Source organism: Pelobates fuscus, chromosome 8 (genome assembly GCF_036172605.1).
Source record: "Pelobates fuscus isolate aPelFus1 chromosome 8, aPelFus1.pri, whole genome shotgun sequence".
In the NCBI taxonomy this organism is placed as follows: domain Eukaryota; kingdom Metazoa; phylum Chordata; class Amphibia; order Anura; family Pelobatidae; genus Pelobates; species Pelobates fuscus.
In genome coordinates, this window is record NC_086324.1 from 142,599,029 (window position 1) to 142,614,806 (window position 15,778).

Genomic DNA, 15,778 nt, shown 5'->3' on the forward strand with positions numbered 1-15,778 from the left:
AACTGTTAACAAAGGAGAAGACAAATCTATATCATTCTACATCTTAACAGATACATACATACTTAACATACATGTTAGGTGTTTAGCTGTCATATTGTCTCAGGGTGATCGATACAATGTCAAAACCCCAGCATTGTCAACCACTGCAACTAATGATCAGTACAGTCAGTTAGATCTATGTGTTCTCTAACCTAGTCCTTTCAGCACTTACATTGAAATAGCGACTTATAAGAGAGATGCGCTTCTTTTTCAATTCTTTTTAAACTTATTTTTAAAACTTGCTATCCCTGCTAATTCTCGAACCCAAATTATTTGAATTACTGTTATACTTTGTATGGAAGGAAGGAACACATAAATTATTATCTTGAAGAACATCAAGGTCAGTGAAGTTTGCAAGTTATTGTATATATAATTTTTAATTTTAAATATTTTTGATTGTCTGCACTGCATGCTTTCTTTAACAGCTATTACTAAAAAGAAAAAGAAGGAAAAACTAATTTGTATTTATGGTTTTATAGTCTTTAGCCTAGAAGTGCAACATTATAGACTCATAAAGCTATTCAGCGTTGACATACAGAGTAATGTTTTATTAAAGAACATTGGCATATAAAACAGATCCATAACTCATTCGTGTGACTATCAGCTACCTCTAGCACTAACGATCTGGCAAATGAGAGTTAGTGATCTGAGAAATCTCACACCAACAAAATTAAACTTCTCTTGGATTTTATTTCACCCTTTAAAAATTTACTCTCTCGTTAACTATGTGGTTCTTCAACAAGCCTTTCATAATCAGTGGATATTTTATTCTTTTTTTTCAATTTTAATTTTGGTTGTATTTTCAAAAATTATAGAATCAAAGGCATGCAATCTCTTTGTAGATAATAAGTCGCATCAATAGCTTCAGAATTAATCGTGGTTACTATAGAAAGGGGATCTGTAATGGAAAGGAAATTTTTAATGTAATGGGAAGGAAAGTAGAGATCCATACTGATAACGGAAGAGAGGGGATTTCCTAAATAGATGAGAAATGGTGGGATTAATGGGTAGGAGGGTTCTATTATGAAGAGGGGGTGAGAAGCAGATGGATATATTTTAGAAAGAGGACATAAAGGCAGGGACGATGCCTTATGAAGAGGTAATGTGAAGGTTACAGAGAAAGAAGGTGGATGTTTGTTATAGGGACAGGTTTGTATCTGTATTATATACAGGATGATAGTGTATCTCCAATTGATTGAAGAGGGGGATCTCTAATTTGGAAGTGTTTTTTTTTTTAAAGGAAGTGATGAATGCAGTTTATGAGAGAGGATGAGCCAAAAGAGAGATGTAGAATGAGATGAGGAGGAAAGGGTCGCTAATGGTCTGTTGGAATGAGTTATGGGAATCATTAGCTAGTGTGGGACGCAGTAAGTGGGTTTTGGGGAACAATTCCTCCTGAACCTGAGTTAGTCGAATAAGGTATGGTGTGGTGCTGGGTTAAACATTAATATAAGTGAAAATGGAATGGGTTGCAGTGTAGTCACTGTTATGTGATAGGGTTGAGGAAGCAGTGACTGGATATAGATGGGTTGTGTTGGTGTGTGAATAGCAGGAGATGATGTGTGATTAGGTCGAGGATAGTGGAACACTGATGGTTTTTGGAATGTGTTGAGTATAGCAGTGGCTGATGGGAAATGAATGGTTCTCCCGGTAAATGGCAAGTCAGAAGAGAGAAGCTTATAGCTGGCATTCTTGAAGAGAAGTTTGTGTGCTTTAGTGTTTGCTGCAAAATGTAAAAACATAGATAAATAAACTGATCTGTAACCAGGTCCCCAGGTTCCAAATCTGACAAAAAAAACAAAAAAAACTGTACATGCCAGTAATAAATTGAGTACGATGTACGATGCACATCCTCCATTTGTGTAAAAAAGGTATAACTGTTGATATTTTGTGTAATTTCAAAAATATAGTGAGGGTGGTTGTTCATTCTTGTTATCTATTTTTCAGGGGATTATTTCCGATCTTTTCCCTGGAGTGATTCTTCCCAAACCAGATTATGATTTATTTGTTAATGCACTCGAAGAGAATATCGCAAAAATGAAGCTGCAGGCAGTTCCGTGGTTCATTGGGAAAATAATCCAGGTAATGAATTCGTATTTCCCTATTCCAATGCATAAAGGTGTAGGTTTCGTATCGTTCACTGTATGATGTCATTAAGCTCATGAACTGAATTGTAGAAATGTCTCTTTTTCAAGTACATGGTCTTAATATATATTCCCGATAGTGTATTCTATAGCAGAAGTGCCAAAAAAGTAGATCCTGAGATTTTGTGGAACTGCAATTTCCATGATACTTTGCCATTATAGAGGCTAGCATCATGGTAATTATTGAACAGACATGGCTTCCCTTAATGACTAAATTACCAGCCTTTACACAATGTGAGCATCACAGGAAACTCCTAGTGTGTCAAGGCTTGCTAGTACTTTGATCTAGAGTTTAGGAGATTTTATTAATTTGTGTGCAATATCAGTTTAGAACAATTGTTCCAGTTTCCACTCAGCCTTTATATTTTTTCAAAAAATATTTATTTATTTGTTTTGTTTAGGTAAGTAATAAGGTTATTCACTGGAGCGTGAATTGCTGGGAAAGTGAATTTCAAATCTTTGGCCAAAATACCAACAGGAAACCATACCTAAATTTTCCTGGGTTTGTTATTGTGACTTAAAATGTTAAAACTTGCAAATTTTGAATTTGTTTAAATTCCAAACTATTTGCTCTCTAGTAAATGGTCCTTTTGTGAAATAATTTGATTTAAATCATAATTGAATATACATACATGCACCTACAGCTTAAAGGATCACTATAGTGTCAGGAAAACAAAGTGGTTTTCCTGACAATGTAGTGCCCTGAGGGTGCCCCCACCTTCAGGGTCCCCCTCCCGTGGCGCTGAAGTGGTTAAAACCCCTTCAGCAGCTTACCTTAATCCAGCATCGGGCTCCCTCGGCGCTGGTGACCCCGCTCTTCTCCCCCGCCGACATCATCTCCCCCGTCCTACGTCAGCGTAGCCAAATGCGCATGCGCGGCAAGTGCCGTGCCCGCATTCCAAGAGCCCATAGAAAAGCATTTATCAATGTTTTCCTATGTACGCTCAGCGCGATGGAGGCGAAATGTGCCTCCAGCGTTGCAGATGCGCCTCTAGTGGCTGTCCGAAAGACAGCCACTAGAGGCTGGATTAACCCCAAATTTAAACATAACAGTTTCTCTGAAACTGCTATGTTTGCATCTGAAGGGTTAAAACCTGAGGGACCTGGCACCCAGACCACTTCATTGAGCTGAAGTGGTCTGGGTGACTATAGTGTCCCTTTAACCCCTTAAGGACACATGACGTGTGTGACACGTCATGATTCCCTTTTATTTCAGAAGTTTGGTCCTTAAGGGGTTAAAGGAACACTTTAGGGACAGGAACACAAACATGTATTCCTGACCCTATAGTGTTAAAACCACCATCTAGCCCGCCTGCCTCCCCCTTGGCCCCCTAAATATAATAAAATCTTGTTTGTATTCAAGTCTGCAGCTGCTGCCTCTGCCCCCGATCTGCCTGCTTGGCTGACATTATCAGAATTGATTCTCTTAGCCAAGCACAATGCTTTTCCATAGGATTGGCTAAGCTTGTCAAGGAGGCAGATCAGGGGCAGAGCCAGCACAAGGCAAACACAGCGCTGGCCAATCAGCATCTCCTCATAGAGATGCATTGAATCAATAGTGACTTTAATTTGACACCTTAGCCTACAAATGATATAGTGTTTTGGCAATTATTTGGCAGCTATATTCTCTTCCTGCTACAGTAGCAAGAGCACTCGACATTATATGAAATCAAGGGAGCTTATTCGGGTATCTGAGTATTGAATCCAAATAAATTAGTCTCTTATTGCATAAAGAGTGGGCAGTCAATAACTGGAGGTGCATGCATTAATTCGACCTACAAAAAGGTTGGTGCAGCTACAAGATTCACAATATAAGTGAATTATCGAGTTAGATCTGACTAAAAATAATGAGGGTGAAACATCTGTTTTTTGCTGTTACAGCTATACAGTTATGAAGTTAGAAACACTACTTTAAAATGTGCAGTTTTTGCAGTTTTACTTTGAAGCATTTAAATTTAAGGAATAGAAGTATTTTGCTTTAGACTTTAATTTGAAACCAATAAGGAAACAAAACACAAGAAATTCAATCTAAGCAGACAGATAAATCTGTTTAATGTACAAAAGTGAAATTGTTTTACATATAAATTGCATTATTTTCTATTTAGTTTTATCTAACAACTCATCTAATGATGTTTTGGGGGTATGTTTGTCATGAAGATGAACCAGGAATTATGGGAAATAGACATTTGTTTTCATGAAGTGCTTTGTCTGCTCATTTTCAGATGACATTGATGTCAGGGTATTAATAAGGTACATCTATTACAAAAGAGCTGTAACAACAACTACACTAGCTAGTTGTTGCTGAAATTAAGATCACCCTTAGCACAAATATCTTAGACCTGCTTTTAATGGAACTGTTGAGGGATATCATTTAAATGCCAACATGCATGACTCACTGGAACTATAAGAACACATATTTTAAAGGAATCTATAGCTGGATTACACATTTCTCTGTTTTTTTTTTGTTTTGTTTTTAATTCTTTATTTTTGTGGGTATGCAGAATATAAAATGGCTTAACATCAAGTGCAATACATTTTCACATTGTACAACACATATGAGATTTAGAAAATCCTATGGTAACTATTACACAATTGCTAAGCTACCCTTTTTTGTTTATATAATCTAAGTGAGTACACCTCTTGCCTAGTTATTAGCCAGAATGCCGTTTGGTATGAGGGTGCGTGGAACCGGCTGGGTGGGCCCTGCTCAAGGATGTCGGGGCTGATTATTCGCATGGGCTCTCAGATTTAGAGTTAAGACTCGTGAGTATGTGGCCTTAGGCCGCCTTCCTTAACAACCAAGAGGTGGGGGGGAACGGCTTAAACGTCATCTCACACTGTCTGCTTACGGAGCCAGTGAGCATGTATTAGCAACTTACACTGACGAATAATGCTAGAACTTTAGTGCAACATTTGAGGGTATGGTATTAACTACAGCTAAACATGCGCTTGAAAAGTAAACGGAAAGTAAGTAAAATAAAGTCAAACGAAACCGCTGTTGTATCACAGGTACTTAGGCTTTTACAGAGAGTCCGGGTCACCGTCCTGTATTAGCGACCCGTGTGGGTCAAAGTGGGTAACAAGTCCGCTGGGCCGTGAGCTCAGGTCAAACGGCCTGCTGGCTTCGGTATCAATTCTCTGGGTGCAAACGGGGTTATGTCCTCTACATTCCACAGCGGCCAGGTACACGCAGATGCTGTAGGGAGTGTAAGTCCTAGTGGTCTGAGGAAGCTGGATGCCTCGGAGATATGGGAGAGGTAAGAAGTCTTGCCGGCCTGCTCTATGATGAGGCGGTGAAGTCCCCATTTATACGTAATGGAGTTCTCCCATAGCAGTGTAGTAACCTGTCGGAGGGATCTGCGCCACGTGAGGGTCTGCCTGGAGAGATCCCTATAGAACGTCAGGGTATCCCCCTCAAAGGTCACCGTCGGGGAGCCTTTAGCGGCGCCCATCAGGGTCCCTCGGTCTGAGTCTCGGTTAAATTTGACTAGCACGTCCCTGGGTGCTTCCACCGGCGCTTTAGCCGCTTTAGGCAATCGGAAGCAAGGGTCCAGTCCCACTTGCTTGGCCTGCTTTGGGATCAGCAGCGTTGCTACAAGCCTCCTGCAGTAGTGCGGCAGTTCCATGCTAGTGACCGATTCGGGCACCCCTCTGATTCTCAGGTTTCTGGCCTTCGCCTTGTCTTCCATGCCGGCCATCTGGGCCGTCAGCGTCGCACATTGCTTTTGGAGGGACCCCAGCGATGCATCCGTGGCCGATTGTGCCACTCTGGTACTCTTGAGGGACTCCTCAGCCGTTGTCACGCGGCCAGATAACGCGGAGATCTCACTGTGGACGTGCGCCATGTCGGCATCAAACATTGCCTTAATATTGAGCATCAGGGTCTTTATATCTGCTTTTGTGGCCGGAGCTGCGTCTCCGAGCTCGTGTGACTGTGGGGCTTTGTGTAGTGTCCTGCCGGGAACGCAAGCAGAGTCGGACAGACTCTCCTCATCCGAGGATTGCGTGGTGTAGGCCTCAGTCGGCGCCATCTTGGCGGGCTCTTTTCGTTGGGTCGGGCGTAGAAAATTGCCAATATCTTGTGATCCGGAGGTAGGATCAGCCCGGCTTTTTTTAGTCTTTTTCCCCATGGCTTAAGGGGTCCGGGGGTCCGAATAGCTGGTCCCGGAATTCGCTTTAAAAGCTAAAACACCAGTTTTATCGGGTCCCGGTGTCAGAGCTGTTGGAAGCTGCGACTCTCTCGCTCAGGCGCTGGCTCCGCCCCCCCCCTCCCCCCCCCATTTCTCTGTTTTTAAAAGAACATTTTAAAATATCCATCAATATTTACGTGAAAGTTTCCAAGCAGTAACAGAATTTAAAGTGTACCTGTCAGTCATTCATACATCAGTGGAGCACAAAGTTTGTTTTGTTCATAGGATTAAGCTCTGTCGATACACTGTGTCAGATGCTGCGCTAGCACTTTGAGCTGAATGCATATTAAAGTGGCTCTGCCACTTGTAAGACTCTTATAAATATGTAATATTAAATATTTATTATTATAAAATATATTATATATTTTGCACCTTCTGAAGGTGACATCCTCACTTTGCGGGTGTGAAGCTAAAGGTAGAAACATTTACCTGCATCTCTCGTTGTGTGTGAGCTTATTGAGAATGCCAACTGTTTTAAGTAGAAAAACACATGTTTATTAATTTTTTCTTATCAGGGAATTATTAGCAGGTACGCTTTAGCCTATCTCGCCTGCTGCTTCCTTTAGTTCAAGTGAGCTAACGGTAGCAGAAAAAAAGCATCCCTGTTTGTGTGAATAATAGCCGGGAAGAGGTTACAGCAGTCATTTACAAGTGCTGATTTCTATCGAAAGCGGATTTTTTTTTTTTTTTTTTTAAAAGCACACTCTACAGACACAAAGAGCACTCACTACACAACAACCTGTAGTGCTTTTTGTGTTTGGAGTGTTATTTAATAGAAGACTCCATTGCTCACACTGCATCTTGTGCAAAGAGTTAGTGTTTTTTTGTCTAAAAGCATGTCTGCTCCAGCATGTGTACATTTTGAAGCTGTCACTCTGTCTCTTAACCATAAACTCCAGCACATTTTGGGTGTCTCCCACCAATTTTGGAATGTGCTATAAATCTGTAGAGCAGTTAAAACAATGGCTACGACACTTAATGAATTATATTGTGTGTTCTGCAAAATCACCTCTGTTTGCACTTTTGATTTAGCTGGCACTATGCAAAATAAAGTTGTAAGCAATCATCAGTAGCAAATGGTGATAACCTGCCACCACGTGTTATTGGCATGACTAGTGAAGTTTATGCTTCATGGACAAAATTACCAAAATATAGAGAAAAAAAATCTGAATGCAGGTCACAGGCCCAGTTATATAATTATTAGTACTATGTATTTGTAAAGGGCCACACTAATTAGAACCACACATTTAAGCGCGACAATGTGTATTTAGATGACCAATAGAGCTCGCATTCTATATAAAAAAATAACCATATATTTGTAAAGAATCTCAATCAGGTGACTAAGAAGCAGGAGACTTTTTACCACAAAGATTTTCACTTATGTAGAATATATGACCTGTATTATTATAAAAAAAAAAAAAACTGTTTATTGCCATAATTGACGCATCCTGCATTCCATTTAATTTCCAGTTACTAATTTAGCTGATATAAGGTGAGACATTTACCTTGTTATGTTCTCATTTATCAGTCTGAATGCAGGTGGGGATGCAATCCATACTGCCATAGTAACCGGAGGTTAACAGAAAAGGTTCAATGCATCCGATTGTCCAACACAATTTACTGATAAAGGATTGGTTTCAGAGGAAAGAAACACAGTGATGATATTTGATAATTAGAGATTATGTAGCTAAACCTAATTTTTATCTTTAAATTCTTTTGGTTCTGTAGATCTACGAAATGATGTTGGTTCGGCATGGCTTCATGATTGTTGGAGACCCACTGGGTGGAAAAACATGTGCTTACAAAGTGCTGGCAGGAGCACTAGCTGATTTATATGCAGGTAAAATGGCGTCTTTCAGTGAGTCATCTTATTCCTGATGACCTGGGTAACTAGTGTCCAATTGTTACTGGCTGTTATTCTGGTTCTATGTATCTATTCTACATTCTGCTCATGACTGTGTACATTGATTAGCCACAACATTAAAACCACTGACAGGTGTAGTGAATAACTGATTATATCGTCTAAATGGTATCTACAGTATCAAGGCGTAGGATATATCAGGCAGCAAGTGATCAGTTAGTACATGAATTTCATATGTTGGACACAAAAAAAAAATGGACAAGCGAAAAGTCCGAGTGACTTCGACAAGGGCCAAATAGTGATGTCTAGACAATTGAGTCAGAGCATCTAATATGGCAATATGGCAAGTCTTGTGAAGTTTTCCCGATATGCAGGGGCTATAACATGCCAGTGTGGTTGAAACATTTTGTTATTTGTTGGGATTTTAGTAGCCCTAAGGGGTGAATAAAAAATATCTGGCTGTTCCTGTTTACTTTGTATAAATACCTGGGACTGACTTTGCCCGTTGGAACTCCAGAACAGTGAGTCCTTGAATGGTGCATTTGGTTCAAACAGGACTACTAAATGGTGATTTTATTGGAACGCTACAGTTTTGTTAAACTAGGATTCAAGGTGTTTTTTCATATTTTTAAATAAAGTTGTTACCAACCAATTGGTGAACCGGTGTCAGGATCACGGGCACCCAACCCTCATTGATGCACATGGTGAGCGAAGGAAAGCCTGTCTAGTTAGATCACACAGAAGAGATATTGTAGCTCAAATTGTTGAAAAACTTTTTGCTGCCCATGATAGAAAGATAAATTAGTAGTAGTGATAATTCGTGCAAATACAAATTTCCATAGGAATATCCAAGAGAAGGGTCAAATCCAATCCGGTTCGGCAACAATTAATAAGCAAAGTACGGAAAATCTGAGAGAAGTGTCAAAGTCCAATCCGGGTCGGTAATAAGTAATAAGCAAGTCATTTTAACCGGGAATTAATTTTATGGGGAATTGGTAGAGAGTCACTGGGACTTGGTAGAAAGTTACCTGTAGCTGAGTAAATAGGTGTAAACTGCACACGGGTAGAGACACATTAATTGTGCACTGAGACATTGAAGTTGAAGGTTTAAATAGGTGGATCCATGAACTTCAATTAGACTCTTTTAGTGATAGATTAGAAAGTGATGTGAACCATGTGAACCATTAAAAGGAACCGTTACAATCTGTATGAAATTCTAAATTGAAATATTTGATCAAAGTTCGCTGATGCCATGGACTTCAACATTCATAAGGATATTGGAAGTCAAAATGGCTACTTGATCTGGAATTGTAGTTGTACTAAACTGAATTCTTGAATGGCACAATATTTCATATTCAGAGTTTTATTATGTGTGGACTGTTTGTTCTCTGGCAATGTAGTCTTTTATTGGCTGTTTTTACCATTTTTATTGTGAAGACCCAAATTTCATTCTTCAGTCAAACTGTGTATTTTCGTTCTTGGGTTCATATAAAAGTATTTACTTTTAAATTGTATTTAATTTACCATCTACAGATGTCAACAAAATTGATTATTTACTACACATTCTCCTTTTATTAAATTTACCATCTACTGATCCCAGCTATTTAATTCCACATAACTTGCTGCATGTAGCAAGAAATATGATTGATTTTTTTCTTAGAAAGCACATTCTGTCCCCTTGTCATATGCAAACATCAGACAAGTAACCATGCCATTCTAATAGTATTAACTTAGCATCCCATACATTGCTTGCATCATAGCATGCGCCAGTACCTCTCATTAGAGATAATCAATGAAACGCTTAACGTAGTATTGGAATGCTGAGCTAGGAGGATTAGGGAAATATTTACTGAAACTAATGTATTACAGAAATTAGATAAATTCTCCACAAAATAGGTGGTTTGGGAGCTCAATATCAAAGATGCTACACAGTTCCCCAATTTTACTTCATTGTATCTCCATTACGTAAAGGAGAGGGGTAATGATTATTGCATGTGTAACCTATTTATCACTTTTCAGGGCTAGGTGAATGGGCAGTGGGCTCCTCACATCAGAAAGGAATGGGTTTATCCGTACAAACATCTGTAGTATCTATCTATAAATAAGTCAACTTAAATTGTACAGGAGGAAAGATAGTCACTATAAATGCTGATTATAACATATTTTATTGTCACTCAGCTAAATCAATGGATGAGTATGCAGTTGAGTTTAGAATAATCAATCCAAAGGCCATTACCATGGGACAGTTGTATGGATGTTTCGACCCAGTGAGTCACGAATGGACAGATGGAGTCTTGGCAACTACTTTCCGTGATCAGGCTTCTTCAACTTCAGACGATAGAAAGTGGATTATATTTGATGGCCCAGTGGATGCCGTTTGGATTGAAAACATGAACACTGTCCTTGATGACAATAAAAAGGTAACTTAATTAACTGTTTCTTTCTAGAGAAGATGAGAGTCGAGACATATGTGATAAAGCCCCTCGCAATTGATGGAGGTAGAAACAACCTTAATACAATGTTACAGCATGTTAAGTTCTCTCTAGCACCTCCTCTAGAATCCTCAGTTCTGTGTCTGCCTCTCAGGAGGAAGGTGGATTCCTTAAAAGGTCATTCCAGACTCCTAAACAACTTTAGCTTGCTGAAAAACTTTATGTGTAAAGAGTGTGTCCTCTTTTTTTTATTTTGCAAAAAGTACAGATTTTAATATAAATTGACACTTTTATAAATTAACCTGGTTACACCCCCTTGCCCTTCAAGCAGGCAGCAGGTAATGTTACTTCCTGGTTTCCTTAGCTCACTGCAGCTGACCTCAAGAGGCAGCAATTGCCCAGAGCACCTTATTTACAAAGACTTCTCATTGAGCTGTATTGGGAAGTCGGTGATTGGACAGCCACAGAAAGGCTGGGCGGGGTTAGAAGGGGAGAGCTTGTAAAGGCAGTAGAAAACAAAAATACAGGTTTTGCAAGCTAGGTTTAGATAAATCCCCAATAAAAAAAATGCTTAATTAAATGCATGCAAGTTTTCATTTGGGGTATATCTACTGAGCAGTGATTTTTATTTATTGCATATTTGGGTAGTGGAGTGTCCCTATAAAGCTATGACTGAATTAAGATTTATTTTAGGTATTTGGGATGATATGTCCCTTTTTATGCAACACCAAGTCTCTTTGTTAAATCCTATGTGGCTCACTTCTAAATAAAGTGGTATGGGTGCAGTGGTCTTGTCACTTTAACCCTTCAAGGTAAAACCTTTGCCATTTGCAGAACAGGCAATGTTTTCCTTGAAGGTTTAAGCACGCCTCTAGTGGCTGCTTTATAGCGTAGCAGCATGCATAATCTATCATACTCTGTTATAAATGAGAAAGCTAAAGTCACCTTTCTTTAAGACAGGAAGTTACAGTAAAAGATTTATAATGATTAACTTCGCTGAGATTCTAACATTTTGAATTTTCCTTGTAGCTGTGCTTGATGAGTGGTGAGATCATACAGATGAGTTCAAAGATGAGTTTAATTTTTGAACCTGCTGATTTGGAGCAAGCTTCTCCTGCTACTGTGAGCAGGTAACTACAATTTGTTTCCTATTGCCTAAAGCATCTTGTCTCTGTCCATCTGATGCTTCAGTGATTTGTGGTTTGTCTTTATTCATCCAGGTGTGGTATGATCTATATGGAACCACATCAGCTTGGGTGGAAACCTCTGAAAGACTCGTACATGGATACTCTGCCTGAGAACCTGACAAGTGAACACAGGGAATTGGTAAGCACGGGAATCACCTGCGATCAATTCAGCATACATCATATGAAAGCCAATAATAAACATTGCAATTACATGACGGTTTTTTTTTATTAGAAGAGAGACTACACTTGATTAAATTAGAATGTTCTACCCAAGCATAAATATGAAACTGTAAAATCAATACCAATATTCCATGTGTGTGCTAGTAGGATTACTTCTAGATGCAAATAGGGTTTCAGTCAACCTGACGATACATTGAAGTTGATATAAAAATAAATCCCTTTAAAAAATTGTTTTTTTTCCACCTGTATACACTATGAATATTTCTTTATAGATAGACGGACAGACAGACTTGGGGAGATTTGCCTTGACGTTGGCAGGCGGGCATTCCCTCCAATGGCCATTGGAGTAACTAAATAACCTCCATTTGTTTAAATATACATAGGGATTTAGGAGGAGCGCAGATAACTTTTTCTTTGTTTTTTACTGTATATATTGGGGCTGATGTGTACTGTGGTGGGAGTGAGCGCAGGACTTGTTTTTTTGTATTTGTATTCACTTTTTGTATCACACAGCTATGTTACAATGCTGACGCCCATCCCATGTGTTCCCTATTGAGGGTTAATAAGTATTATCAGTGTAGGACCCACCTGGGGAGGTTTGCCTTGACGTTGTCAGGCCTGCACTCCCTCCAGTGGCCATTGGAGTAACTAAAAAAACTCCATTCGATTAAATATACATAGGGATTTAGGAGAGAGCACAGGTAACTTTTTCTTTGGTTTTTACTGTGTGTATTGAGGCTGATGTGTACTGTGGTCGTTGCTGCCGCCCTGGAGTGATGGGAGTGAGCGCAGGACTTTTTTTTGTATTTGTATTCACAGACTTGTTATATGAACTCTCCAAGGCTACAAATAAATATACATATTTTTTTTTTACTTTAGTGTTCCTGTATATATTGCAACTATGCTCCCTAACTCTTCCATTGAAAATTAGAAAAAGAAAAGAAAATGCTGTTACATTTAATTGTATTCCAACGCTTGCACAGTCTCCTTCCTGTAGCCACTCCCCCTCTTTAGTAGATCAGTTGTGATGATCTTGGTCCAATGAAATGAGAAGCATTGTGGACACAAACATTGCATGTGCTTCAATCGCCACACACCATAAATCAACTGATTCCAGTATCCCGAAGCATTAAAGGATCTTTTTTTTGAGCACTATCATTTTCATTCTGTCCAAACTCCTTTGCTATTAAAAAAAATAATGTCAAAGGATGATTACTTACCTAATTTCCAGCACCCAGACTCCTCTGTTGAAGCCACCCACTCTGCCTTCGAAGATCATCCCTGCAGATAGGATGAATGTGGTCAATAAAGTAAAAGTATTCCGGCACATTCTTTCAAACGATGTCCCTTTATTTAAGTGCCATAGTGAACACAGCGCAACGTTTCGTCCGCTACAACAGTCTTTGGATTCAGGATTAATATGGTGCCCGACCCCTCCTTTCACAGCATGTTATATTCTCCAATCCAGTGCTTTTCATAGAGCAGCACTGGATTTTAAATAGGCATATGTAGCCAAGCTCTGCGCTCTTCCACTCGAATGCTGCTATCGTCAGCACTGGATTCCAATAGAGAGTTTTACTCAGTCTGGAAGAACTTCTACTGGTTGTCAGGAAGACAACCACAAAAGGTGTATTTAACCCGTCACTGTAAACATAGCAGTCTGCACAAAACTGCAATGTTTTACATCACAGGGTTAAAATGACAAGGACACTGCATCCAGACCATTTCATTGAGATGAAGTAGTCTGGGGGACTTTAGTGGTCCTTTACCAGTGTTTATTGCCATTATGCTGGGCATGATGACATAGATCGTATGGTACTCTCTAACATAATAATCACCACCGCTCATTATGGTGGGTTATATTGTAGAATTGGTATGTGCAAACTGTCTTGCAATGGTTTGATATAAACAAGGGCAAGGGAAAGCTCAGACTCCCTCATGCTGCTCAGCTCATGATGAATGTCTCCGTTAGGTGTCCAGCCCTTGGATAGCAATTATTATTATGATATTTATATAGCGCCATCAAATTCTGCAGTGCTTTACAATGGGTGGACGAACAGACATGTAGTTGTAACCAGACAAGTTGGACACACAGGAACAGAGGGGTTGAGGGCCCTGCTCAATGAGCTTACATGCTAGAGGGAGTGGGGTAAAGTGACACAAAAGGTAAGGATAGTATTAGACTAGTGACAGTTGCAGGAGAGGAATCAGTCGAGAGCTATTAACAGTTTAATTGATACGCTTTTATGAAGAAGTGGGTTTTAACGTTTTTTTTGAAGGAGTGGAGACTAGGTGAGCATCTAACGGAGGAGGGAAGCGAGTTCCACAGGAACGGTGCAGCCCCCTAGAAATCTTGAAGGCGTGGGAGGTGGGAGTACGGACAGAAGATAGATGTAAGTCTTCAGCAGATTGTAAGCGCCTAGATGGGACATACTCGTGTATAAGGGAGGATAGATAGGTGGGAGCAATGATTGGCTGGGAATGCTGGGCAAACTTGCCCCTACCTTTTCCATTGCCAAATAGAGTTAAACAGCTAATGTGAAAGTTTACTTTGGCATGAGACAGGCCAGCCTAAACGAGTTTGATACAAACCAGAGATACAGCACCCAAAGACACTTTGTAGTACCATCACTATTACAATGTTTCACATCTGTCAAGCAATGTATAGAATTGGAAGAGACTATCTCTAATATACAAGTGTATATTTTTTTTGTTTCAGGAAAGTGACAGTTTTGCCTTAACTTGATTATGAGTAAACCAAGGAGTACTTTAACAAAAGGTTAAAACAAAACAATCTCTCGAGGTATCAGTGCTAACCATGGGAATTGCAAAATGTAAACTCTGCTGTTTCTTAGAAACAGCACTGTTTTCTTCTGTGATAGAACATCTATTACCCCAAATCTCTTCAATAAAATTAAGTGATTTTGGTGCTTAGACTGTCACTTTAAACACTACATTAACAGTACCCTAAATGGCACAGATCACATTAATATTTTCCTTTGTTAATATCTTAATTGATTTTCCTGTGCCAGTTTGTGTCTTTGCATTCCCATGTTTAATTTGATTTGAACGCATTGCTGACCTCGTATTGATTTGGAGTCTATTCAGTTTGTCAGTATTGGCTTCTTTTATGTCAGAGAGTATCTTCATTGCAGTGAATATATACCAATTTATTCTCCACTCAATGCAGATCTGTCATTTTAAGACATTTTACCTACTTATAGAATCCCTCCATGTTTCAGCTAACTGACAGTTGTATAACCGGCAGTGCTCCTTACCAATGGAATGTTAATACGATTTTATGTATATATTGCTTGTTTGTTATGCATTTTTGTTATTAATAAATATGTATGTTCTTTTAACCTGACACCATCTAAATTCAGAGTTTCATAGGGCAAGAAAAAAAAAGCCTTGTCTGAGTATAAATTAGGAAAATATACTTTTGTATATAAGCACCATCAAGTAACTCGTAACTTTTCAGTTTTAACATATTATCTAATTTCTTTACTCCAGTTATTGTTTTAAGTGTTTAAATTAAAATATTTAATTACTCTTTACTTTACTTTCAGATTAATGACATGTTTAACTGGCTCGTTCAGCCATGCTTGGAGTTTATCCGCCTTGAATGCAAATTTTTAGTTCATACATCTCCTATTCACCTGACATACTGCATGATGAGACTCTACTCCTGTTTGCTAGGTTAGTATCTTCTCTTTATTCCGCATATACATCTAGAAAATGTCTT

The 15,778-nt window shown here is 39.1% G+C and overlaps 1 protein-coding gene across 1 annotated transcript in view; it reads left to right on the forward strand.

Annotated features, from left to right (window-relative positions):
* Nucleotides 1-15,778, forward strand: part of DNAH3 (dynein axonemal heavy chain 3) — a 355,798-nt gene that overhangs the window by 280,367 nt on the left and 59,653 nt on the right. The window contains exons 35-40 of the mRNA XM_063430376.1: nt 1,987-2,121; nt 8,102-8,213; nt 10,413-10,654; nt 11,696-11,796; nt 11,887-11,992; nt 15,603-15,732. Coding sequence (XP_063286446.1) covers nt 1,987-2,121; nt 8,102-8,213; nt 10,413-10,654; nt 11,696-11,796; nt 11,887-11,992; nt 15,603-15,732 — 826 coding nt within the window. The remainder of the gene's footprint in view (nt 1-1,986; nt 2,122-8,101; nt 8,214-10,412; nt 10,655-11,695; nt 11,797-11,886; nt 11,993-15,602; nt 15,733-15,778) is intronic.